The sequence below is a fragment of the Vigna unguiculata genome, chromosome 6 (assembly GCF_037176805.1).
Source record: "Vigna unguiculata cultivar grain cowpea cultivar isolate G323 ecotype 2 chromosome 6, ASM3717680v1, whole genome shotgun sequence".
Classification (NCBI taxonomy): Eukaryota; Viridiplantae; Streptophyta; class Magnoliopsida; order Fabales; family Fabaceae; genus Vigna; species Vigna unguiculata.
In genome coordinates, this window is record NC_140797.1 from 5,033,638 (window position 1) to 5,058,596 (window position 24,959).

Here is a 24,959-nt window from a genome sequence, read left to right on the forward strand (position 1 = left end):
AGAAAGGGAGGGATATGGAAGATTTCGAACCTTTGTAATGCCAAAACGCATGAGAGAATATCAATGAGAAGTAGGTACGTATTTTAGTGAGAAGGGGGATTTTGTTGAAGCCATAAGAAGCTACGCATTGGAAAATGGTAGAAGTCTTAAAATAGTTAAAAATGACAGGAGAGAGTGCGAGTGAAGTGTCTGGGTGCTAAGGAAAAATGCCCATGGCTTGCTTACTGTGGTTATATGCAAGCAGTTAACTCTTGGCAGTTGAGGAAAATAGTTGATACCCATACCTGCAGTAGAGAATTTAACCTTCGTTTGATCAATGCTAAATGGTTAAGTAAAAAAGTTGAGAAAACAGTTAGACAGAATCCAAGGACAAAGGGAGTTGAGATTCGAGATGAAGTGAGTAAAAAGTGGAACATTGGTATTTCCAGAGGTATGGCTTACAGGGCAAGGGCATTAGCAACAGAAAGTGTTGAGGGATCCTTTAAAGACCAATATAAGAGGTTGTACGACTACGCCCATGAGCTGCTCAAAACAAATCCTGGATCAACTGTTAAACTGAAGGTCAAGGAAAATGAAGGTGAACCCATTTTTGAGAGGTTTTATACATGTTTCAAGGCATGTAAGGACAGCTTCATGTCTTGCAGGCCTATTATAGGATTAGATGGTTGTTTTTTGAAGGGGAAATACGGAGGAGAGTTGTTAACAGCTATAGGTAGAGATGGGAATGACCAGATCCTACCCATTGCCTATGTTGTCGTTGAGGTGGAGAATAAGGAGGCATGGACTTGGTTTTTAGACCTATTGATTGAAGATCTAGGTGGTAAACAACTATGTGGAGGGTGCACATTCATATCAGACCAACAAAAGGTACAAACATTCATATCAGACCAACTCCTTTCAATTCAGTTTCGTATTAGAACATTAACTTTTGTGATTTCAGTTTCAATATAACCATCTTTTGTGAATGCAGGGTCTGTTACCTGCTATTCAAGATCTACTTCCTGGTGTAGATCAAAGATTTTGCGTGAGGCATTTGTATGCCAATTTCAGGAAGAGATTTCCTGGTAAGAACCTCAAACGACTAATGTGGAGCGCTGCATCTGCCACACATCCAGAGGCTTGGGAGCAGGAAATGAGGAAAATTAAAGAACTGAATGTTGAGGCATTCAAATACTTGATTGCAATTCCGCCAAGGTCTGAACTCACTTTTTAACACATCTTAATTCATTATTATGTAATCACACTAATGTATTGTGTATTGTTTAATAGATATTGGTCACGTTCTCGATTCACTCCTGGTGCCCAATGTGATACAATAGTGAACAATATGTCAGAGGCTTTTAATAGTGTCTTGGTCAGTACAAGGACTAAGTCAATAATCAAGATGCTTGAAGAAATCAGACTTTACCTGATGAATAGATGGGCAGCCAACAGAGAAAAGTGTCAAAGATATAGACGTGCAATCTGTCCTAAGATTTATAGCAGGTTTGAAAGTGAATCAAAGATGACAAAAAATTGGATCCCTAAGTAAGTTTGTGTTTGGTTGTCTGCTTGTAATACTTTACATGTACATGCATGTTTTCTAATGTATTTTTCTTCCACTTACACAGCTGGTCAGCAGAAAAAATCTTTGAGGTCAGGCATGTCTCACAAATTAGGGACAAGTTTGTGGTTAACATAGACGAGGCATCATGCACATGTCGAAAATGGAGCATAAGTGGGATTCCGTGCTGCCATTCTCTTTCTGCAATGAAGTTCTTGGGGATTAATGGAGAAGAATTCATCTCTACTTGGTTTAGGAAGAGCACCTACGAGGAAACCTATTCCTCAATCATATTCCCCATCAATGGTCAGAATCTATGGGATATAACACCATATCCTGATTTGTTGCCACCTGAGAAGAGAATTATGCCAGGAAGACCAAAGAAGAAGAGAAGATTACAAGATTGGGAGCTTAGGAAAGATGAAACGCAGATAACAAATGCTGGATTAAGAAAAAGATGTGGATTTTGTAGGCAACTTGGTCACAACAAAAGTAAGTGCTCCCAATATAAGGCACATTTGAAGACAATATCTGAAGCATCCAATCAACCAAACCCACCAACAACAGTGCCTTCTACTGAATCAGCTCAACAACACAACCCCCCACCACCAGTGGCTTCTGCTCAATCATCCCAACAACAGAACCCCCCACCACCAGTGGCTTCTGCTCAATCATCCCAACAACAAAACCCACCATCAGTGGTTGCTGCTCAATCATCTCAACAACCAAACCCACCATCAGTGGCTGCTACTCAATCATCTCAACAACCAAACCCACCATCAGTGGCTGCTACTCAATCATCTCAACAACCAAACCCACCATCAGTGGCTGCTACTCAATCATCTCAACAACCAAACCCACAACCACTGCCTTCTGCTCAATCATCTCAACAACACCCACCCTCATCTGCCCAACCAAACAGACCATCACAAGCACCACGTCATACAGCACCCATTAGGCCCAAGCTGAATGCAAGGAGGGGACGCATATGGAAACCATGACATGGATCAAGATTTGATGTAGTTTTTTTTTTTTGAACTCCTATTTTGAACCATATTTGTAAACACTTAAAAGCAGCTGCTGTTTTTGTTGTGTGGATCATCAAATCCATTTATGGACCATTATTTTGGTGCTGTAACAAGTTTACATGGTGGACCATATTTATTTTGTGATGTTGAATGTTTGAGTGCTGGAGCACTACATGTTTATCAATATAACCAGGGGTCATTATTTGTTTATCAAGATTAAGTGCTCAAGCTTATTTCTCTTTTCCTTATTTTGTTACTTATAAATTTATAAAAGAGGTGTGAATAATGAAACTACAGGTTCGAAAACTTTTCATTCATAATAAAACATTACAATAACAACACAAACCACGTACATGAACTAAAAAAAAGACTCATGCTTTTGTAACCAACACATACACTACAATGATATTCAATACACACAAAACTCCAACTACCACTGTCAACACTGTTAGCCTATTTTCAATTGACTTCATACATTTCTCCATTTCTTCTGCCACCACAGACCTCACTGCAGCAGTGTTTTCAATTGACTTCATACATTTCTCCATTTCTTCTGCCACCACAGACCTCACTGCAGCAGCCTTTTCTGCATTCTTTTTCCCACCACAACCCATTTCTTCAACGTTCTTGATACTCAGCTTCCCATCACAACCCATTTCTTCAATTTTCAGCTTCCCACCACCCATTCCTTCAATTTTCTGACTGCTCCAACCCTTTTCCTCGATCTCATTATCAGTAAACCATTTGAAATAATTGCAGCCACCACATTGATCACTTCCACTCTGTTCCAAATTCACAAAATAATGTTACCTTCAATAAAAAAACGTTAAATCCTCAGCTTCTTCAAACCAAAGTTTCCATGTAACTCACCTAAACTCACCTTATACTTAGGGCAGCCCCAAAATTTTTTGCCCTTGTTCTTCAATGTTCTTGCAGTTCTCAATGCTGCTTTCTCTCCACAATAGCACATCACTGACACGCCCAAATCTGTAGACCCACTTCCACCACAAAACGACGCACTTAGGTTTTGATTTTCGCCACCATTGCAGGATGAACACTGTCCACACGACATTTTCCCCACACGCAGACGCAGCAAGATGAACACAGGGGTTTATGAATGATTAATTGCAGTTATATATAGCAATTCTGAACTGTTTTTCAATAAATTTAAATATAAATGACACGTTTCAGTCTACCATTTCCACGTCACTGTGCTCTTAACGTTGTTTCTGCATTTTTAACAGAAGAAACTTCATTGAGACAACTTTCCAAAATTAGAGACCTATTTAACACTTTTTTCAAATGAGGGACCAAATTCAAATTTTCATACGAAATTTTGGACCAATGGAACAATTTAACCTAAATATATCTATTCTACTTCTATTTTTATTTTTTAGAATTATTTTAAAATTTCTCGTATATAATCAAAATCATGTACATAACAAATATAAAATATTTTTAACAAATTTGTTTAAAGAATAATCATTATATATTAACCGGTTTATAGTATAATAACGACTTTATATAAAATTAAAAAAAATTGTTTAATGTTTTCTTAACAATTATTTACCAAATTTATATTTGAAAAAACCTTTCAACTACAATAAATTCTTTAAATTAATAAACTATTATATCTCTTTTAATACTATTTTAAATATTTATTTTTCGCTTATTAATATTTAATAATACTACTGCGTTAAAGAGAGTACAATACATATTTTAAAAAACTAAAATCCTTAATATCATTGAAGTATTTATCTGTATTGCCGTAGTCTGAAGCATTACAAATTCACTAATTTTACCAACTTATTTACAAAAATAATATTTTGCTTTGAATTTTAAAGGGTTAGTATTTAAAAATATATTAGTTCTTGTTAGACTGCTTACCAACTTATTAAAATCTATGAAAAGATATAATAAGAACAGCAGAAACAGTTTGTCAATTTTGATTTACAAGAAATTTAATTACAAGAGAATTATTTAATAGGGGGGGAACGAGCTTCTAAACAAAAAACCAGGAAGGGTGGCAGCCACTCCAACAGCTTCTGAAAACACCATTTTCGGCCACAACACATTTTAATAATCAATGAATGAACAAATTTAGTGTATCAGTGATCTCTGACTACAAGAGGAAAGGGTGTATCAATGTTCGTACTGGCCCCGTATTCCAGGTTGAAACGGTGTATGTATGTATGTATGTTAAAGGGTTGAAGAGGGCTATGAAAAACCACCAAATCTGGAATAGTAGTTAGTACCATCATCCATAATATATCCAAACAAACAAGCTGTAAGCACCTAAAACTACTTCTCATCAAATCAGGCACCCCTAGACTATGTCCAACACAAACAAATGCAGACAATATTCCCTACGGACTCGAATATAAACAAAAATTAATTTCAACAACCTCAACCCTTATCTTTAACCCTAAGCACCACCATCAACATATACAATTGAGGATAATTTAGAATAAAATACTTGCGTATATTATGAAAACGACAATATTAAATGACTTGCTATTCTTGACAAGTTTGAAACTAGTTAATTAATTTTCCTCATATTTAAGTGCAGAGGTAGTAATAGAATCATAGGATATAAAATGTCTAATTGGCAACGTCATATAGTTTCTGAATTTAACTCCCCTCTGTACATGGAGAAAATACTACTACTTTCCGATGCTAAACGCTAAAAATATCTTAAGGGTCTTAGAGAAAGAGTTCATATTAGTAATCTGCCTCTCTATGATCCAATTTACGAATGCTAGCTAAGACGGAATGCTGTCAAAAGAGCCCCTTAAGAAGAGTGACATGAGAACCCTGTCAAGACTAATTAAGATCTATCTCGTGGATATGATCTAACTAGGCAAGTAACTAAATCACAACTGTAGCAACTAGTTTTACCTGAAAAGGTTGAGTCAGCATCTTTAACATTGGCTAGCCAAACACAACTTAAGGAAAGATGGAGAACAAGTACTCTTTTAAACAAATTTCTAGTAAGTATGACCTACAATAATACACAATCACACAACTCCACCACGATTCTAACTAAATATTATATCCAGAATTGTGACAGACTAACTTGCAAACATCAGAATATCACAAAAGCACAATGTGCCTATCTAAAATCGTATAGGCTGATAACTGATGGGGAATCTCTAGATCGATGATGCTCAGGAAGCTCTAGACTGATGTTGTTTCTACCTTCGGTTGTCTAAGCATTAGATAAAACAGACATGCTAGTGGCTCGTCTGACTTCTAGAAAGTGGTCACCTGCAGTAAGTGCTTTGTGTCTAGAAAATGCTTAAACCTGCATGCAAATTCTACTGCAAAGCTTAGTAATCAAACTATCTTGTGTATGGATGGTAACGACTACTGCCACCATAGCTTCCCCTACTGGGATACACTCCACCACCTCCAGCCCCACCATAACCAGCAGCCGGGCCTGATTCATAGCCCCCACCAGTTCCTGGACCACCGTAGCTTCCATAGCCCCCAACACCTCGTCCATATGCACCTAACCCACTGCTGCCATAACCAGCACCAAGACCACCCATGTATGATCCATAGCGACTAGAGTAGCCAAAGGATGATTCTCCTCGAAAGCCAGCATAGCCACCAGCACCACTTCCACCATAGCCCCCAAAACTACCACCAAAGTCATCTCCAGCCCCATACCCACCATAATCACCAAGCCTACCCCCAAATCCTCCACCAAGTGACCTATAAGAACCAGGACCATACCCACTTCCACCAAAACTTCCATAAGAATCACCAAATCCACTGAATCCATCATTGTAAGAACGTGCCCTAGAGTCACTAGCAAACGGAGCAAGAGAAGCTGGGTTCGAGGATTTCTTTGGTTCAGCCTTCTTGATCTCAACCTACAACAAAGAAGTGAGTCAACCTAGGTTTATTTATAAGTATAATTTTATTTTGCCTGGGTTGCACGGACAAATAATAAACCTGAAGCAACCTCACTGTCTAAGACCAGCAATAGCAATAATTTAGTAACGAAAGCATGAATTCACATAATAAATCATCTAGAAGCAAAACCCGTTCAGAACAAATCTTTTGCCATTGAAACAGACCACCTACCTCATCTTTTTCAAACACGTGAAATATCCTAAAGAACCAAACACAGCTCACCTGAGTACCAGCCATATCAATCATGTTCCCATCTGCCAAAATATTATCCACAACCTTTTCACTATCAAATACTATAAAGCCAAACCCCCTTGATCGCTTTGTGGTGTGGTCCCGTATAATCTCATGCTCTACCACCTTCCCATACTTGGAGAAGAAGTTCTTGAACTCATCTGCAATGCACAAAACAAATATAAATCAAACCACACAATAAGTTCCACAGAATCAATAAGTATACACCGGTTTATCCAAGTTAAATTCTACACAAGACAGATCACCGATCCCAAGAACGCAAAATTCTCACCCTAGTCCCCTAAAAACACAAAACCTAATCAAATCATTCACGCTCATTGTTTTTTCAGACACCAGAGTGTCATGTGCTTAAATTCTAAACATATATAATATGGCCAACAATTGTTGCATTCAGTGCTTAATTTCTAGTGTTGCCAAAAAACATTAGTGATGCTAAGATTTTTGTCACGAGCTGAATTCCGTATGGTCAAAATTAAGGTTGATCTCTATTTTTATATTTTTTACAAAAAAGGAAATGGTAACAAATAATACAGTAAAATGACTATAATTATTATGTTACTAACATTTCCACAATACTATACAAGATTAAGCGCATGTGTGTTTTACCCCAATCCCTCTTTCCAAGGCACGTGCAAACTCTACTCTCACATATCACTGCCGTTAACAGAACGGAACGAGAACTCAAACCAAGCATAGCATGTGTAACCTTTCGTGAACAATTCTATGATGAGCATTTGTGATCAAAATTAGGGTTTCCCCGCACTGTTTTTATCTAAAACAACATAAACATGGATAATGGATAAACAAAGTCATAATTATTAGTATTATGTAAACGAGAATTGGACCTTCGGATACTGATGTTGGAATACCGCCGACGAAGATCTTCTTGGTTTTGAAGTCATTAGCCTGCGACGACCCCTTGGGAATGGTCCTCTTGATCTCGACCTGGGAGGAGCAAAACGCAAAGAAAGAATCAAAACGGTGGATTTCTGCCCATAACGCGGGAAAAGAGTGAAGAAAAAAGTGTACCTGCTTCCCGTTGATGATGTGGTTCTCCTGAATGACTTGGTCAACGACGGAGGGGTCAGCGTAGGTGATGAACCCGAAGCCCCTGGGTCGACCCGTTTGACGGTCCTTCATGATAACGGAGTCCGTTATCTCGCCATACTTTTCGAAGTAATTCACAAACGTTTCTGACAAATTTAGCAAATCGAATCAGTGAACATGACCGAAACGAATCAAAGAAAATTAACAAAAGTCGATGGAAATTAAGAAATCGAATATAAGAAAATCAACAAATCAAGAAAGTGTGTGGTTTTATGACCTAGGGTGGTGTCTCTGGCTAACCCTCCGATGAAGATTTTCCTGCAGAAAAAGGGGAAAGTGAGAATAGAGGCGTGAATGTGACGGATAACAAGAAAGAGCGGTTAAAGGAGCAAACCCGGGACTGGCGCCGTCGCCAGACTGAGGGTTGTCGGATTTTCTGGAAGCCATTGTTGCAGATCGAGATCTGCAAGGTGCGGAGAGCTATGGAGAGAGAATAGAGCCGAAGACAAAGACAGAAAGAGCACTAACTAGGTTTTCGGTGAACACCTTTGTGTGAGTTGTCGTCGTGTTTGGGCTGGGCTTCAGTTTCTTTCAAACATTCGGCCGGGAATTTCTTTTTCCACTCCCATGGTTTTCGTCTTCACCGCGATGAATATTATTTTTTTTTTAATGCAATTGAGGAAACTATACCAAAACTTAAGAATTAAAATATTCGGTCCTATTTTTGTTCGAAAATTTTAATTAGGTTTTTGTATTTTGATTGATTTCATTTCGATTTTCACTTTTTTAAAATAATGTAATGATTAGTTTTTTTCGTTAGTATTATACTAATCACGTTAAATGTATGTCACATGTAATATTGTGATTTTTATTTTTTTAATTATTTAAAAAAAATATTCATCCATTATCACCAATCTCTTCACCTATTGCAACATACATATTTCTACCAAAATTATATAATAACTTTTTTTAATATTGGTTGAGATATATCGAACAATTTTAGGAGCATTGTCAAAAATAACGTTAGCAATTGTAATAATTTATAAGCTAAATAAGTTTCCTCTATTCAATGAGTGAAGACTTTTATCATCACATTTAAAAGTACATGCTTGAAATGTGAGTCGTAGAGCTACATCATTGGAAGCTTTTAGGCATAAGCGATTATTTGCAATAATTTCAACACTTTACCTATTGAATACCTTCTCAATATGTTGAGACTAAACCATTAAATCATCACAAAACTTTTTAATGTCTTTTATGTAGTGAATTAGGCCTAACTCCTTCATGACATAAAAATGCACAATTCTTTCCATTATTGATTTTTTTTTCTTTCCAATTCCTAAATCCTCCTTTATCAAAAGAATTTATTCCATCGTTTTGATCACCATGCTTATTATTGAACAAGTATCAAGGTAAACAAAATGTAGCATCCTTGTGGAGTGAATATTCTAACCAACTAGGAAACTTTTTAAACCAAAAAGGTTGAAAGTGTCGACCATGATTTCCAATATTAGAAGGTGGAAACATTATATTAGTAGGTTGATATGGTCCAACTTTTATATAAGTTCTACGAATTTGGTCAAATTGGTCAACATGATATTGCCAAATAGAAATATATTTTCCTAGATCTTTCTCTAGTGAAAAGATATCAATTTAATTTTCTTCTACTCTAGGAACTTTAGATTGAGGTTGTTTAGTGTTTACTATTTATATGGTTAATGGAAAAGTTGGGGAGTTACTAGCTTAAGGAGCTCCAATAGCTTTTCTTTTAAAATACGTATCAATTGTAGATGATTTTTCCCATAAAGATGAATATGTCTTCACCCTATATATCATTGAAAAAAATTGAAAGAATAAGCAAAGCATTCATCAATTGAAGGTTAAGGTAAGGTGGGAATATTAATAAGACAATAATGGAATATTTTACTTGTAGGTTGTAGTATATTAACTAAGAAAAGTTGTCAAAGTATTTGTGTTGTGTGTGAGCTCTTTTAGCTTTGTCTTTGTGAAAGTTGTTGTTGGAAAATTGAGAAAGATGAAAGGTTACAACTTGCAAATCACAAGGAAGTGTGAGTATTTGTGTTGTTTGCCTTTAGTTTTGTCTTTGCGAAAGTTGTTGGAGAATTGCAAAAGCTGAACAGGAAGATGAAAGGTTGCAACTTGCAAATCACATGGAAGTGTGAGAGACTCAATGACTTCTTGACAAAGGAATTCTATTTGGCTTCTCAAGACTTTTGTTCTAATATATATAATATAAATATATACATATATTCAATTTATATTTTTTTAAAGAAAGAGGGCAAGGCCCACGCCTCCCTGGTATATCTGTCTTTGCTCATCTCCATCATCATACTCAACAACTATGCAACTTTTGTCTCTTTTTCATCCCCATCGGACAATAGTTATACATATACTCGTACTTATACCTACTTTCTTACTATTTCAATATCAATTAATTATTTTTTATAAAAACCAAAAGATAAAAGATGATACTATCAAATATTCAATATCAAAGAAACATGTTCAATGTAAATTATTTAGAAATAAATTGAATAAAAGTGAAAGAACTATATAAAATATTACACAATTACACATAAATAAAATTTGATAGCAACCAAAACATCTATTAATTTTGAAATTTTTAATGAAATAAAGTTTATAAAATTAAAAGGTATTTTTTAAAATTATAAAAAAAACAAATATTTAAGTTTAAAAATATTTCAAATGTCTACTTACTTTCTTTCTCTAAATTATAATAAAATGTCTTTTTCTATATGTTAATAAAATGAAATCACACATAGATAAAAGATTAAACTAATAATAATTTAGATTTAGAAATAGATATTTCATTTTTTGAATTTCATAACAATGACATTAAATTATTATATTATAGTAAATAAAAGCTCTTCATATAATTGTGATGGTAAGTGATTAGTGTAGATCTATGTAGGGTATATTCAATCTTGTAAGAACATTTTAGTGCCACCATAAGGTTTATATATATTATTTTAAGAAAGAATGTATGGTGTCTTTAAAGAGCAAGATGATTGGAGCTAAGGAGACCAGCCAAGTTTCACAAGAGATGGTTATGTTACTAGAGATGTAGCGAGAGTTTGCTTAATACAAGAAAAGAATCGTCGAGGAGATGGATGTGTTGAGGCAAAAGAATGCCAAGTTAAAAAGAAAGGTGGAAGGAGGTGAGCAAGTAAAACTGAGAGAGGTTCTAGAAAACATTGCCTCAATGCAGAAAACTCCATCCCATCCTCATACTTCCCCTAACACAGAAAAGGAAAGTGGTTATGACACCACTCCAAAGACTAGAGGCGTAACCAATGCATCATTTGTGGTGGGGGGAAGTCACAAGCATCCCTTCATGGATGGCATTATGGAGACTCCACTTCCTACTAACTAGAAGTCCCTTATGCTGGACCGATATGATGGAAGTACATACATGGATGAGCACATTGATGTTTGTGTTACTCAAGTCATTTTGTACACCATTGAGGATGTAATCATGTGAATCATGCTTTGGAACATAGTTTGTGACAAGTCAATCTCACCACCTCACTTCCTTGGCGCTTGTCAACATAAGGCAAGAGAAGGGAGAGTCTTTACGTGCTTTTATGGAGCGGTTTGGGAAGGTCACACTTAATATCAAGAACTTTAATCATGAGGTAACTCTACACGACATGGTCACGACACTAAGCCCAAGACCTTTTCCAAATGATTTGTGTATGACTCCAGCTGCTAACTTGGACAAGTTGGCGCAACATGCTGCGAAGTTCATGTAGGTGGAGGAGCAGAGGGAGTTTAGAAAAAAGATGCAGGTTGAGACCATGTTAGCCGAAAAGAAGTTATTAGACATGTTGCACACAAAAAGTGGATTAAGAGAGAGGGAGCCAAAGCCTACCCATTTTGTGTGTTACACTCCTTTTAACGCTCTCAGATCTCGTGTTTTGAAATTGGTGTTGCAAGCAGATCTCTTGCCACCCCTAAGAAAGCCAGAAACTCCTCAAAATTCTGATATGAGGAAGCAATGTTGATATCATTGCAATTATGGGCATACTATTAATAGGTGTGCAATTCTTAAAGATAAGTATAGTCTCAATTAAATTAAAAAACCCTTAAACTCATATGATCAATGCAAAAATCATTACCTTCTACTTTATTCAGAATCAAAAGACAAAGAAAACAAAAACCACAACAATAATGAATAGATTAAATAAATTATTTTAATCTAACTTCAAAATCCATAATAAAATTACAGCAGAATCAACCTTAAAGGCTTTAACACTCCATGGAATGTAGAAATAACATAAAAATAGAGAATAATAGAAGGCAAGACATGATTAGGTCCCCAAAGGTTTCCTAAGCCCTCATTTTCTTTTTCCCCTCAGTCACTATATTTTCAAGGGTTATTGTTAATTTGGGTTATGTTAATAAAATCTACACAAATAATCTTTTCAAATATTTTAGTTTATAGAGATTTTAAAAACTACCAAAACTTTTTAAAAGATTTGGCAAATAATATTTTATGTTAATAATTTATGATATAAATAAATAAATTATTTTAAATATTAAGTAAATTATTAACAAATAAATTTTTTCCTCTCTTATAACAAAATCACACACTCCAAATTTTCAAAGAAACCCAAAGATATCAATATTTTGCATTTTAGCGTTTCTTGTTTGGTCTCTTTTACCAAACTTTGAATTTTTCACCCTTTGACTGTCCAATGCGGAGTTGACATGTGACAATTTCCTTGTTCTTTCAAATCAGGCATATTCTTCCTCTATAAAGGTGCTGTGTTTGCATGGGTAATTTGCGGTGGTGGAATTCGTGGTAAGTGTTGCATAATTGCGTTGGCTATTGGTGGCTTCGCGATGTTGGCATATTTGTGGAGCTTGGATTAATGCCATGGTTCGCGTTCTGGTTCGTTGTTGGTGGTTTTGTTCTCTTTTCCAACAAACTGATGTGAATGGTGGTGGTGAAGTTTTAACGATAATTTTTCGTGATGCATGTGTGATTTTCATTGCTAGCATTGCTAGGCGTGGTGGTGGTTTCGATGAAGGTGTGCAATTGCCTTAATTTTGGCTGGTGAGAGAGGAAGAAAATGATAGACACGAGGCATCTTGTAGTTGGTGCAAATGTGTGTGTTAGGATTTTGCCAAGTAGTGTTATCCTCCTCTAAGTTAGCACTAGCTTAACCTATAAAACAAACAACGAGGTCAAATGTTAACAAGTCAACACAAAACTAAACCCCATTAAAGAGAAAGACGAATATGCTTCCCTTCTAAACATATTTATTATTTCTAAGCATGTGCCTCCATCCTTGGTAGGGGTTAGAGGCTCATCAATCTCCCTTTCTTTGAGAGAATTTGACCACAAATTCTTGAAGTTCTTCTTGGTTTAGTTTAACTTCATTTGAGGAAGTATTTTATCCTTCCTCCCATGGGTTTTTTCCCAACCTTTACTCTTGAAGTCTTTCCTAGCTTTGGAAAATTTATCATCATTTTCTTTGTGATTAGGCTTATGTTTCTCTTTCTTGGTTTGGAGAGAGAAGGGAGAATGAAAATGGCAATGGTCAACTTGCTTTGGGATTTTCTTTTTATGGATAATTAAGACTTTGTGGGAAGCTTGCAACTTTTTCTTTCTTTTCTTATTTTTCTTTTTCTCTTATCTTTTTCATTTTATTTTGATCCTCATTAACCATTTGAGATGACAGAGGTATTAAAGTGGCTTTTTTTTCCCATGAGAGTGAAAAATGTATTTGTTGGTATGACTATCCATCATGTAAGGTGTGTTTATCAAATTGTCGTGGCCTACCTAACAAAATATGTGTGGCATCCATGAGAACAACATCACATAAAACCTCGTCCTTGTAACTTTCTATGGAGAAGTTAATTATGACTTATTTATTGCCATTTATTTCTCCAGCCTTACTTATCCAAGTATGCTTATAAGGCTTTGCATGAGCAATGGTTTCTAAGCCAAACTTTTCCATCACCCTTTTGCTAGCCACATTTGCGCTACTTCCTCCATAAATAATTAAAGAGCAAACCATTTTGTTAATGAGACATCTAGTATGGAAAATGTTTCCTCTTTAGGTTGGCTCAAGTCCTTTTGAACTTGGCCTAGCATGTGTATCAACACTCAATTTCGTTTGGATGATTAAAATTGTTTCCAAAATAGCCCAAAAAATAATAATAAAGTGTTAAATAAAAAGGATAAAAATAAATTTTCTTTAAAAATAATAAAATTGATTAAAAAAATATTTCTTTAATTTATTTTTTTAAAAGTTAAGTAAAATAAGGATTTTGTATTTTAGATTAAAAAAATATTATTAATTATTTTTTCATTTTTCATAATTAAATTAAAAGGTAAAAAATAAAAAAAATTATTTTAAGAATGGGGGGAACGATTTTTCCCGGATCCAAATGTTATTTTAACTCCTTCATCTTACTCATAATTGGCATTCATATGACAAGATTCAGTCTTTCTCTCACAGCATTCAGAGAGAGCATCTTCACTAGTCCATCTTCTTCATCCTTTCCATCTACTTGTAAACGCTCACCTTCTCCATTATTAATCTCGTCGGCGAGCCATTAGAGGAACCCAAAGCCTACAACGTCAGTTGTCTATTTGCCACCAATCACTGTGAAACCAGTGTACTCCACGAAACCCTCCTGCGACATGAGTTGTCACATTTTCTTTGTTTCAGTCCCTAATCCTCCGTCACTAGCACTAACGAGGTTCCCCATTTCTTCATGCTTAGATTTATAACTTAATTCTTTCTTGTTTTGATTTTTGGGTTTTGTTGTATGAACATAAGATGATTTTGGGGCTTGCTCTATTCTTGTTATTTGTTGGTGCTATGTTTGGGGATTGAAATTTGATTAGAGATAATGATACTGAATTGTTGAGGGATAATTGTAATTACAATATTAAGTTCTGAATGTTGAAATTATTGGGATATTTGTTGGCTATTTGGGAGTGGAAATAACTGGACTCGTTGCTTGAATCGTGTTTGGATTTTAATTGATATTATCATGGTTGTTGAATTGAAGGGTGATGTTTATTACAATTTAGAGTTTTAAATTTTGATTGCTTGTGAAATGATGATGAGTCAGGTTTTTGTAATTAATTTCATGTTGATGTTTCATACCTGGTTTTGAGTTACGACTATGGTTTGAAATGTATTGGGGAGGCTTTACTTTTGTAGTGTATGTTGTCCATGGTTATCTTGGTTTCGAATGAAATTCATGCTTGCTTTGGGCTTCAAATGTATGTAGTGTTTGCAATAAGTTGAACTTGAGGGTGTTTCTAGTTTGGTTAAGATTTTCCACAGAGAATGGATGTTAATCTTGAAAAATTATTTGAATGTGGTTTCGTGAAATTTTTATCAATAAGGGTGTACATTTTGGCTGGGTCTTTTAGTTTAGTCTATGGGTTTGATTTTGATTGGAATGTGAACATGGTATTATGTTTGTGTCTTTTTTTTTATAATGTTGATTGAATCATTGATTAAAGTATTGAGTTATAGATTTCACATGTTCTTAAAAATATAATGCCACGTCCACCAATTCAAGCATAATGTAGGATAAGGGACCCACGTTTCTTTTAATCATTTTGAATGTGTCAGTAAGATATTCTTAAATGAATTTTGGAATCATGCATACGTGGTTGGTATTTATACTTTCTCTTTTGTTTATCCACATTCTTTTTATTATATTAGTGCATGTGATAGTATGGGTCGAAGTCTTGCTACTATTGAGGAATTACTTGGGCAATTTGAGGACATCTTTCAGGAACCTACCACACTATCGCCTAAGAGGAAAGGCCATGATCAAAATTCCTTTGGTTGTATGGGCCAATCCTATTAATGAGGGGGTATAGAAGGTTTGTGAGAGGTTGTGGTGGTATTGCACGATCTTTAACTAATATGTTGAAGAAGAATAATTTCCACCGAGGAAGCAAAAGTTACATTCCAAACCCTCAAAAGTAGTTTAATGCAATCACTAGTACTAACACTACCTGATTTCTCTAAAGTCTTTGTGGTTGAAATAGATGTTTCAGGTTCAGACATTGATGTAGTGTTGATGCAAGATCACTATCCTATTGCTTTTATTAGCAAGGCTCTCAATATACATCAAAAAGAGTTGTTAGCGGTAGTATTTGCAATCCAAAAATGGAGACATTATCTGTCGAACACTCACTTTATCATCATAATAGACCACAAAAGCCTATAATATACTCTCATTCAATGATTGACTACAACCTTCCAACAAAAATGGTTGGTCAAATTGATGGAGTTTGATTTCACAATTGAGTTCAAGCAAGGAAAGGAAAATTTACTAGTCAATGCTTTATCCAAGCACCAAGTAGTAGACTGTCAAGCAATCATAACTCCAACAATGAAAGCACCATGTTAAATAAAATCATTAATTCTTGACAGGCTGAAATGGACATAAAAAAGTTCATCCAAAACGTGCAAACAAATGTTTCATTGCATAAACATTATACTTGGCGAACTCAGGAGGAAGGGGCAACTGGTTGTGGGAAAAGATGTGACTTTCAGGGTTGATTTGTTGCAAAGGATACATATTGGTCATACTGGCGGGCAACTGGTTGTGGGAAAAAATGTGACTCTTAGGACTGATTTGTTGCAATGGATACATTTTGGTCATACTGGCGACCATTCGGGTCGGAAAGCTACACTAAAGAGGTTGAAATCAGTTGTCTATTAGAAAGGCATGACCAAGAACGTATAATTTTTGTAATGAAATGTGAGGTATGCCAAAAATGTAAATATGACATATCCGCCTATCTAGGGTTGCTATAGTCCTTACCAATTCCAGAAAGGATAGGGCAACATACCACCATGGATTTTATTAAGGGATTGCCAAATTCCAAGAGCAAAGAGGTTATCTATATGGTCGTCATTTATTGAGCGGTGGCTTAAGCTACAGTTGGCACAAAGGTCTAAAAGTCATGATGTCTTTCATGTACCACAAATTAAAAGACATATTGGTAAGGCAATAGTAGCAAGTTCTCTTCTTACCGATTCAAATAGTGCTGTGGAGGCAAAGAACCAAAGAGAATCTTAAGATAGAACAACTGTCAAGCGAGACAACAAAGTTGTCACCAAGGTGCTAGTCAAGTGGAAACATCAATTATTAGAAGATGTCACGTGGGAGTTCTCCTATGATTTGAAGAAAAAATATCCAAGTTTTAATCGTTGAGAATAAGAATTTTTTGAAAGTCAAGGAATTGATACAAAAAGATTAATAAGAAAACTACATATTACTAAGAAAGTTGCATCACAACCTATCAATTTAATTCTGATTGATAATCAAAAATAATTTTAATTATTCCATTAGCATTTTTATTTATGGCATTATATTTCTATATTTCTATAAATAAACCAACTCTAAAGAGTGTAGGAGCATGTCAATTTTAAATAATGATATTGTAATTTTTTCTCAATTTAATACATCTCACGAATTCTATTCATTCATATTGGAATTCCTATAGTTTTGTAGTTCTTTGAATAGTTTTATTCCTAATTCTACCTACATCATTGAGATGATCGCTGATGCAGAAGTAAATCAATGAGCCATGGTTTGGAATCTCAAGTTTGCTGAAGGAGTGGAAAAACTTTCACTGTGAGTATGATAGTTTCCTTCTTTTTGAACTCACTGTTGGTTTTCTTTGATATCAGGGCTGTCAGATGGAGTGACAACTGGACCTTTCCAGGAATTTAAAGAATCATTCTTGTTCTTAGTTTGTTTTCCAAGCATATGACATATTCAAAACTAAACACATAAAAAAGGGAATGACATATCCCATAGGACCCAACTAATATTTTATTTGCTTGTAAAAATAGGCACCATAATGATCACACCGCAATAAATAATGTGACAAGGGAGAGCGTATAGATAAAGAAATTAAGTCAAAAATTGGATTACCTAAACTCTCTGAAGGTACAACCAGTACATGTGTTCGGGCCAAACAAGAGCAGTCTTCGGAATTTCCTTTGATGCCTTAACGACAATAATGACCTTTTGAGCTCCATCAGAACATATTACTGCTTCCCTCGCCTCTGTTGTTCTCGACTCATCCGTTCCAGCAATCCCATAGAAATTGTCTAGGTCAACAGATGTCACTCAATAACCTTCAAACTCAGATGTACGTTCATTATAAACAAGGGGATGGAACACGAGCATGTTTAAGATCACAAGTTTTCTCTTAAGTGGTCGAGCTCTACTAGAATATCATAAACCACAATGCAACATGCCTCCAAGCAGTGACAGAACAATCTGTCAGGATTCTTTTAACCACAACTCAAACCTTCAGTGCTACAGTACGGCATCAAACCGTTTTCTCAACATTTTACCGACATAGAATCAAATCATTTGGGTTAACCCGTACCATATCATTTAGTTTACCCATATCAAATCATTTGCGTTTACGTTCCCACACTCATTGTGCAGGTTGTCTCAAACAAACTAGCTTTTAAAATAAGATTGGGAAACTCGTTGTGAACTCATTGACAAGTCTATAAAGGTTTTCTTTTTAACCCAACACGATGTCACTAATCGACAGGACCCACAACTCATTGAACTTCAATAATAGTTACATGGGCAAAATATAACAATAACGATGAGAAAGAGAAAACAAAAAATAGACAACAATCAAAACGTTTTTCTCGCCACCTCACAAAAATGGTTCGCAACAATTGTCTCCCTTCAGAATATCTAAATTGTTTTAGGGTTTTTATGGCTGCTGCAGGTGTTTCCTGTGGTGTGTCTTGCCTGCGTTCAACTGAGATGGGGGGCAGGAGGGACGTCAAGGGTGATTCCTGCTTGGATTTGGCCCCATCCAATAAGACGCCAATGCTTCTCAACACGTCGACTAAGTGCTATCTTCTCACCCTTGCTAGTACACACAGGGGATGTAAGTTGCAACTTTGCCAAGTCATTCTTCACAGCAATTACTCTAGCCCCCGTTGACATTGATCCTATGTTCAACATTAGCATCTCTCCTTTCGTCAGCTTCGATACCTTCCCCTGTCTCTCAGACCCTTTTGTTCGGACGCCAAGAAGCCGTCTAAGAAGGAAAAAGTTTACCTGCAAGACCAATACAGAATAAGGTTCAGCAAGAAATAAAGCTGCTAAAAAGATCTTTATCATAACTCATCTTATTAATTGTAAAACTCAACTCATTAATGGCAGCAAGCACAAATGAACAATTAAGAATAACTTACCTCAAGTTCAACAAAAACCTCAGGTAGGGATCCAACCTCTCCTAGAACTTGACCTACCAACCTATCAGCTCGTGTCAGTGTGGGATCCATCGTTGTCCCAACACCAATCAGGCCCCCAGGTACAGCAAATTGAAGCTCATTTTGTTCAGCATACAATGAAACTATTCTTGAATATATTGGTGTGCATCGGATATTTCCACTCTCATCTTTAACAACAATCCCAGGTCGAACTTCAATGAATTGATTCACCTTCAAAACACCCTGTAAAGAAAATTTGTCAGGCGAGTCTGTCCTTGGTCTTTTAAACCACGCCACACATACCAGACAGTGTTAATTTCATTTGTTGACTTCGCTTTAGAAATAAAAGTAGCATGTATTAAACATTATATAAGTTATGCATTCCAGACATCATCAGTGATTTTAATACCTTCAAGTCATGACAACAACGCAAAATCAAGCATGACTTATAGGAAATTGATCAAAAGACTTACCCTCAAAATGCTTCCACCAGCTACACCTCCTTTTATTTCATCAACCTCAAAACCAGGTTTATTGACATCAAATGACCGGATCACGATCATATTAGGTGGAGAAACAAAGTTCCTCTCAGGGATTGGGATCTTCTTCACAATATACTCACACACAACATCAATATTATACTTTAATTGTGCTGAAATGGGTACTACTGGTGCACCATCAGCAACAGTTCCCTGTAAGTCACAAAAGAAATAGAACAATTATCATGTAGGTTATTGAAAAGGAATCCACTTGTGTAAAAGAAATCTCTTTAAAGAAACTTACCTGTATAAACTTTGAAATTGCTTCATGCTGATTGATTGCCACATTTTCCTGAATCAAGTCAACCTTGTTCTGAAGGATTATTATATGCTGTAGACGCATAATTTCCACAGCAGCTAAGTGCTCAGAGGTTTGTGGTTGTGGGCAGCTTTCATTAGCAGCTATCAGTAGTAAAGCTCCATCCATGATTGCTGCTCCATTAAGCATAGTAGCCATGAGAATATCATGTCCCTACAAAAATTGGTAAAGTAAAAACAAATATCTCACTTGTGAAAACAAACCATGCATTATACATGATAAAAAGCGGCCCTAAATAATAATGCAAATCCAGGACTTTACCGGACAATCCACAAATGAAACATGTCTCAGCAATTTCATCTTGCTGTTTTCAAACCCTGGCACATCACACATAGGACTATCTTCTTTCCCACTTCCATAAGCCCTGTAAGAAAAAATTGATCAGCTCCAAAAAGTAAAAAATAACCTGATATGATAATGACAAATGTAAAAATAAACACCCACTTGTAGCACATAGGCCTTGAACACCGTTCATCTTCACACTTGTATATTTTTGCATTTGCATAGCCAAGCTTGATTGTAATGTTACGCTCCAACTCATTTTTGAAACGCACAGTCTGCATAACATACGTGGAAACAATAGGTCCACAGTTTAAATATCCAAAGATAAAGGAAATGTGTGTTAAGAATAAAATATGACATGTTAATGTGTAATCCTGCCTTTTAAAACAGAAAATGAACAAAAATGTAACAAACAAATTGATCTAGATGCTGTCAAACAACCCCATTCTCTACATAGAGATAACCACTTCCTAGAGCAAGGCTTCCACAAACAGAAAAGATAACCCAAGTCAGGCTTCCATATACAAAATATAATTTATCATCGCCAAACTAAAATGTACATATGGAAACAAACCCACCAGCCCTGTTTTACAAGCTGCATGTACCCACATATTTAGGTTAACTAAATATATAAATCATCAGCAATAACCAGAATTAAGGTGATGAGCAAATAACTGTTCTGTCCATTCGAAAAAAAATACATCAATAATCTATGTTTAAATGGGTTCCTGATAAAAAACCATTCCTGAACATCATGTTCAATGGATTATGTACATCCATTGTCCATTATATAGTTACACACTACAATCCTCAACTCTACTACCCAACAAAAGTGTATTAGTAAAACCTAGGTCCCACATCAATTAGAGATAGTGTCAAAATATGGTACAAAAGTGGGGACAATCTTCACTTTATAAATTGATTTTGTAGGATTGATTTAAATTTAAATCACTTTGTTAGGTGACATCAGAGTCTATCCTAAATCGATTAAAAGGGTCACTCACCATGTTATACACGAACCAAGCCCAATAATCCTAGACATGAAGTAGTGTATTGAGAAAAACTCAAGTCTCTCATTGACTATATATATGGGGGCAATCCTCACCATATAAACAGGTTTTATACTGTTCTGATAAACCAAAATCACTTTTTAAGAAAGAGAAACATTCCAAGACAAAAGAATACCTGGACACCTGAAATTGCTTTCACAACTGTTGACTTGCCATGTGCCACATGACCAATAGTGCCTATCATGATGCAATTCAATATATCAACCGTCACAGATGGAAAAGATGCTTACAGAATTGAAGTTGTAAAAGTTTACTTTTCATGTGGCATCAGTGTAAAGATTTCTATACTGCCAACCAATTAGAAATCACCGTGTATGACTTTCAAAATATTTTTTAAGAAAGTAAACAGTTCTAACATACATCGCAATTGGATGGTAAAACTTTTTACACCATCAGTGCATTTTAATTACATTCTAAGTGCTAAATCACAAAATGTGAGAAAATATTACCAATATTAATAGTAGCTTGCCGAGATATGACTTCTGGTGAAAGTGGATGCAACTTTGTGACATCCAACTTACTCAGGTCTTGTTCCATCAAACCCTTCCGCGACATTTTGAAAGCTTCCAATGGGATCTTAAGTTGTGAAACTAATTTATGACTTGACAACAAAACTATCTGCAAGCATAATCGTACACAACAACAAAAAACCAGCATCAGAAGCTACAATTTTTTTTTCTCAAAGTATGTATATAATATGTTTGACAACAGAATATAGTTGGCGAGTCCAGAGGGCGTTTCTTTTTAACCCAAAACGACGCCATTGATCGTCATTTCTTGTGCGGAAATAAAAAAAAAAAAAACTCACCGCGATTAGGTTCGTTCTTCTCCTTCGCCTCGCGGATTAGGGTTCGCCGTTCTGGTCTCTATTCGCTGCTCCGTGCCGTTCTATTCTCCGGTCACGCCAAACTCCTCGTCGTTTAGCCGCGTGTTGGTGCGTCGTTCTCTCTGGTCGCGGTTCTCACTGCTCGCAGTTCTCTCCAATCGCGGATGCAGTTCTCTCCGCTGGCCGTTCTGATCTCTTCGCGTGGTGTTCTGCTCTTTGGGTTAGAAAGCATTTTTGAACTTTTTATTTTGAATAATTTTTTTCCCACAAATTAATTGAATAACTAAATTCTTCTTACCTCAATAAAATTTGGTATTTGCAATTAAGATATATAAAAATAATGGTTAAAATATTTTTTTTTCCCAATTTTCGTCGAGTCTCGTAAAATAAGTTCTAATTTTGGTTTTGTGTTCAAATAGATTCCTATTTTTATTAATTTTGTTCAATTGAGTTCTTTTTTCCTAACAACTAGTAGGAGACCCGTGCATACGCACGGGTCGTGTTTTTTTGCATTGAAACTTTGATTATGTTGAAAAATATAATTTAATATTTTTATGTATAAATAAATAATTATTGAAAGAAAATATTTTGAAGATTTGAATACTTAATTTAATAATATGTAGCGATTACATGAATTTAAGGATATGTTATTGATATAGTTAGGTGAAATGAAGTATTATTATTTATTTATTATAATTGATAATAAATTAGTTGTAAGGTAGATTTAAGTATATTTGTAATATGTAATTTAATTTGTTGTAATATATATTGTTATTTAATGTTATTGGATATAGATGATTTATTTCGATTTAAAAGTTTTGAAATGGTTGATTTGTTAGTGTGAGTATATGAAATGATTATACTTATTAAGTAAATATAATATATTATAATTACGAAGAATTAATTAATTTGATGTAGTATATTTAAATTTCTTAATTTTGTTTATGTTTGTAACGTTAATGATTTAAAAGTTTATTATTTGTTGGTAAATTTAAATTTAAAATCATAACTATTAAATTTGGAATATAAGGAGATTAAGATTTTAATTGATAAAAAAACCTATTAGTAGATTTTTGAGACTGAATCAGAGACGTTATTTTTTTTGGTTGAAATTATTAATATCATTAAATTAGAAATAAGATATTTAAGGGAATACGAAGAGTTGGCGGCAAAAGGAATAATGGATAGTCTTGTCAACGTGCTCAGACTGATATTGTGCAAGATTTTTTCTAAACGTCAGAAGGTTTGGATGTGCAACAAAACGTTTCCTTTATTTTAGTTAAAAGGAGATATCGTGGCTGTAGCTTTTTTTGTTCATAAACGAAGAAGAAAAACAGTACTCCTCAGCAATCACAGAACCGTCCAACTATCAATGTCTGCCTCCAAAGATTTCAGCTTCACCAATTTCTACCAAAACTTTGTCATGGTGATGGAACCCTTAGAGGTTAGTTCGTTTGCATGTTCTGTTTTTTAATGTTTTGTATGTTTGACGTATACAGTTGGTTTTTGGACGAAAGTTTATATTTTTCTTCCATCCTTTGGTTCAAGCATGTCCATAAAGTTTTATACAGTTGTTATTTTGAAGGAAGTTTGTGTTTTTATGCATTACAGGAATTTTTGGAGTTTGAAGAAGGATTTTATGAACAATGGGGCAAATCTCTACTGCCGGGGACAAATTTTTTCAGTGATCCGAGAGGAAACGTGATCAACATAGAGTTTGAACCCAGTTTTCTTCTTTAGAGACAGTTCCGTGCGGTAGAGCAGCTGATGGGTTTTTATGATCTAAACGATGTTTATTACGTCGTTAGCCTTTACTGTGGAGATCGCTACTTTCGTATGAGATTGTTCGATCTGGACTGGACTGAAGTGGTGTATCCTGGTAGAAGGAACAATGGTCTAGCACGTGACCCTCTGTCCTCAGTCAGATTTTTCCAAGCCTTTAGAGTGCAGTTCATTCCAAACACGGTATGTAAGTTTAATAATTTTTTTTAATTTTTACTTAACATTTGTTGTTATTTTTACTAATATAGGGTTTCTGTTGGTTGTTGTGGTAGCTGTTGATAATCTTGCCCGAGTACTTCCAAATGTTTTGTCAGGATAAAATTTCGTTTAACCATCTGGTGAAGTTATATGATCCTTTGGGCAAAAAATTTGAAATTTTTGTGGATACAGATGAGGGTGGAAGGATGGTGTTATTTGGATTTTGTCAGTATGTTGCATACTACGAGTTCGTTTCTCCTTGTTTCCTACATTTAAATTATGTAGGAAACAATGTCTTTGTTCACAGGATCTTCTCGGTGGAAGGAGTTGAAATTGATTATAGTAGAGATTTGCAGGCTGGTGGTAGCAACCAACTTGAAGTTGGTTCTGTTGATTGTGAGAAAATATTAAGTTCTTATGATGTTCATTCATCTTCTTTGGTATGGCTGATAGTTGTAGTTATTACTTAATAATTTTGGTTTATATTTATCTTCCTGACAATATTTCTTTGAATGTAGTATCTGGATTCAAAATTTGTGAAAGAAGGCTTGGTGAAAGGGAGAAAAAACTATGTTCTGACGAATGGCCATGCACAATTCTGGAACTGCAAGATTCGATGGACAGGCAAGAGTTCATTTGAATGTTATCTGACTTGTGGTTGGAAGAAATACTGTCAAGAGAATGGGTTGGTTGCGGGAGATCGTGTTAGATTTATGGTGCAGACTGACCAAAGCAACGTCATCCAAATTCTGAAGATTTAGCATGTATATGTATTTGTAGTTATTTTGGTCTGTAAAACGAATGTATGGCACGTATGAACAATGTGTATTTAGTTTTCTTTATTTGAACAGAACTAATATTTTGTAT

The 24,959-nt window shown here is 35.3% G+C and overlaps 6 protein-coding genes across 6 annotated transcripts; 3 read left to right on the forward strand and 3 right to left on the reverse strand.

The window, feature by feature from the left end:
- The first annotated feature begins 164 nt into the window (after positions 1 to 164).
- Positions 165 to 1,222, forward strand: LOC146885422 (protein FAR-RED IMPAIRED RESPONSE 1-like). The gene is made up of 2 exons (XM_085674635.1): positions 165 to 867; positions 971 to 1,222. The coding sequence occupies exons 1-2, from the start codon at positions 235 to 237 to the stop codon at positions 1,211 to 1,213; spliced, it is 876 nt and encodes a 291-aa protein (XP_085530761.1). The 5' UTR covers positions 165 to 234; the 3' UTR covers positions 1,214 to 1,222.
- Positions 1,223 to 1,226: 4 nt separating this feature from the next.
- LOC146885423 (uncharacterized) lies at positions 1,227 to 2,723 on the forward strand. Its single transcript, XM_085674636.1, has 2 exons — positions 1,227 to 1,527; positions 1,611 to 2,723. Exons 1-2 carry the CDS (start codon positions 1,247 to 1,249, stop codon positions 2,542 to 2,544), a joined length of 1,215 nt encoding a protein of 404 aa, XP_085530762.1. The 5' UTR covers positions 1,227 to 1,246; the 3' UTR covers positions 2,545 to 2,723.
- A 131-nt stretch (positions 2,724 to 2,854) lies between these two features.
- LOC114187271 (uncharacterized) lies at positions 2,855 to 5,177 on the reverse strand. Its single transcript, XM_028075472.2, has 2 exons — positions 3,452 to 5,177; positions 2,855 to 3,353 (listed from the first exon to the last, which is right to left on the reverse strand). The coding sequence occupies exons 1-2, from the start codon at positions 3,641 to 3,643 to the stop codon at positions 2,943 to 2,945; spliced, it is 603 nt and encodes a 200-aa protein (XP_027931273.2). The 5' UTR covers positions 3,644 to 5,177; the 3' UTR covers positions 2,855 to 2,942.
- A 263-nt stretch (positions 5,178 to 5,440) lies between these two features.
- On the reverse strand, positions 5,441 to 8,393 carry LOC114187270 (RNA-binding (RRM/RBD/RNP motifs) family protein). Its single transcript, XM_028075471.2, has 6 exons — positions 8,186 to 8,393; positions 8,069 to 8,109; positions 7,774 to 7,937; positions 7,590 to 7,689; positions 6,715 to 6,884; positions 5,441 to 6,449 (listed from the first exon to the last, which is right to left on the reverse strand). The coding sequence occupies exons 1-6, from the start codon at positions 8,236 to 8,238 to the stop codon at positions 5,913 to 5,915; spliced, it is 1,065 nt and encodes a 354-aa protein (XP_027931272.2). The 5' UTR covers positions 8,239 to 8,393; the 3' UTR covers positions 5,441 to 5,912.
- Positions 8,394 to 18,341: 9,948 nt separating this feature from the next.
- On the reverse strand, positions 18,342 to 22,322 carry LOC114188664 (uncharacterized). Its single transcript, XM_028077243.2, has 9 exons — positions 22,095 to 22,322; positions 21,736 to 21,904; positions 21,402 to 21,463; positions 20,379 to 20,491; positions 20,196 to 20,298; positions 19,860 to 20,087; positions 19,550 to 19,768; positions 19,059 to 19,319; positions 18,342 to 18,921 (listed from the first exon to the last, which is right to left on the reverse strand). The coding sequence occupies exons 2-9, from the start codon at positions 21,839 to 21,841 to the stop codon at positions 18,613 to 18,615; spliced, it is 1,401 nt and encodes a 466-aa protein (XP_027933044.1). The 5' UTR covers positions 21,842 to 21,904; positions 22,095 to 22,322; the 3' UTR covers positions 18,342 to 18,612.
- A 1,162-nt stretch (positions 22,323 to 23,484) lies between these two features.
- LOC114186973 (putative B3 domain-containing protein Os04g0347400) lies at positions 23,485 to 24,853 on the forward strand. The gene is made up of 4 exons (XM_028075062.2): positions 23,485 to 23,556; positions 23,853 to 24,077; positions 24,167 to 24,532; positions 24,611 to 24,853. The coding sequence occupies exons 1-4, from the start codon at positions 23,485 to 23,487 to the stop codon at positions 24,851 to 24,853; spliced, it is 906 nt and encodes a 301-aa protein (XP_027930863.2).
- The last annotated feature ends 106 nt before the right edge of the window (positions 24,854 to 24,959 follow it).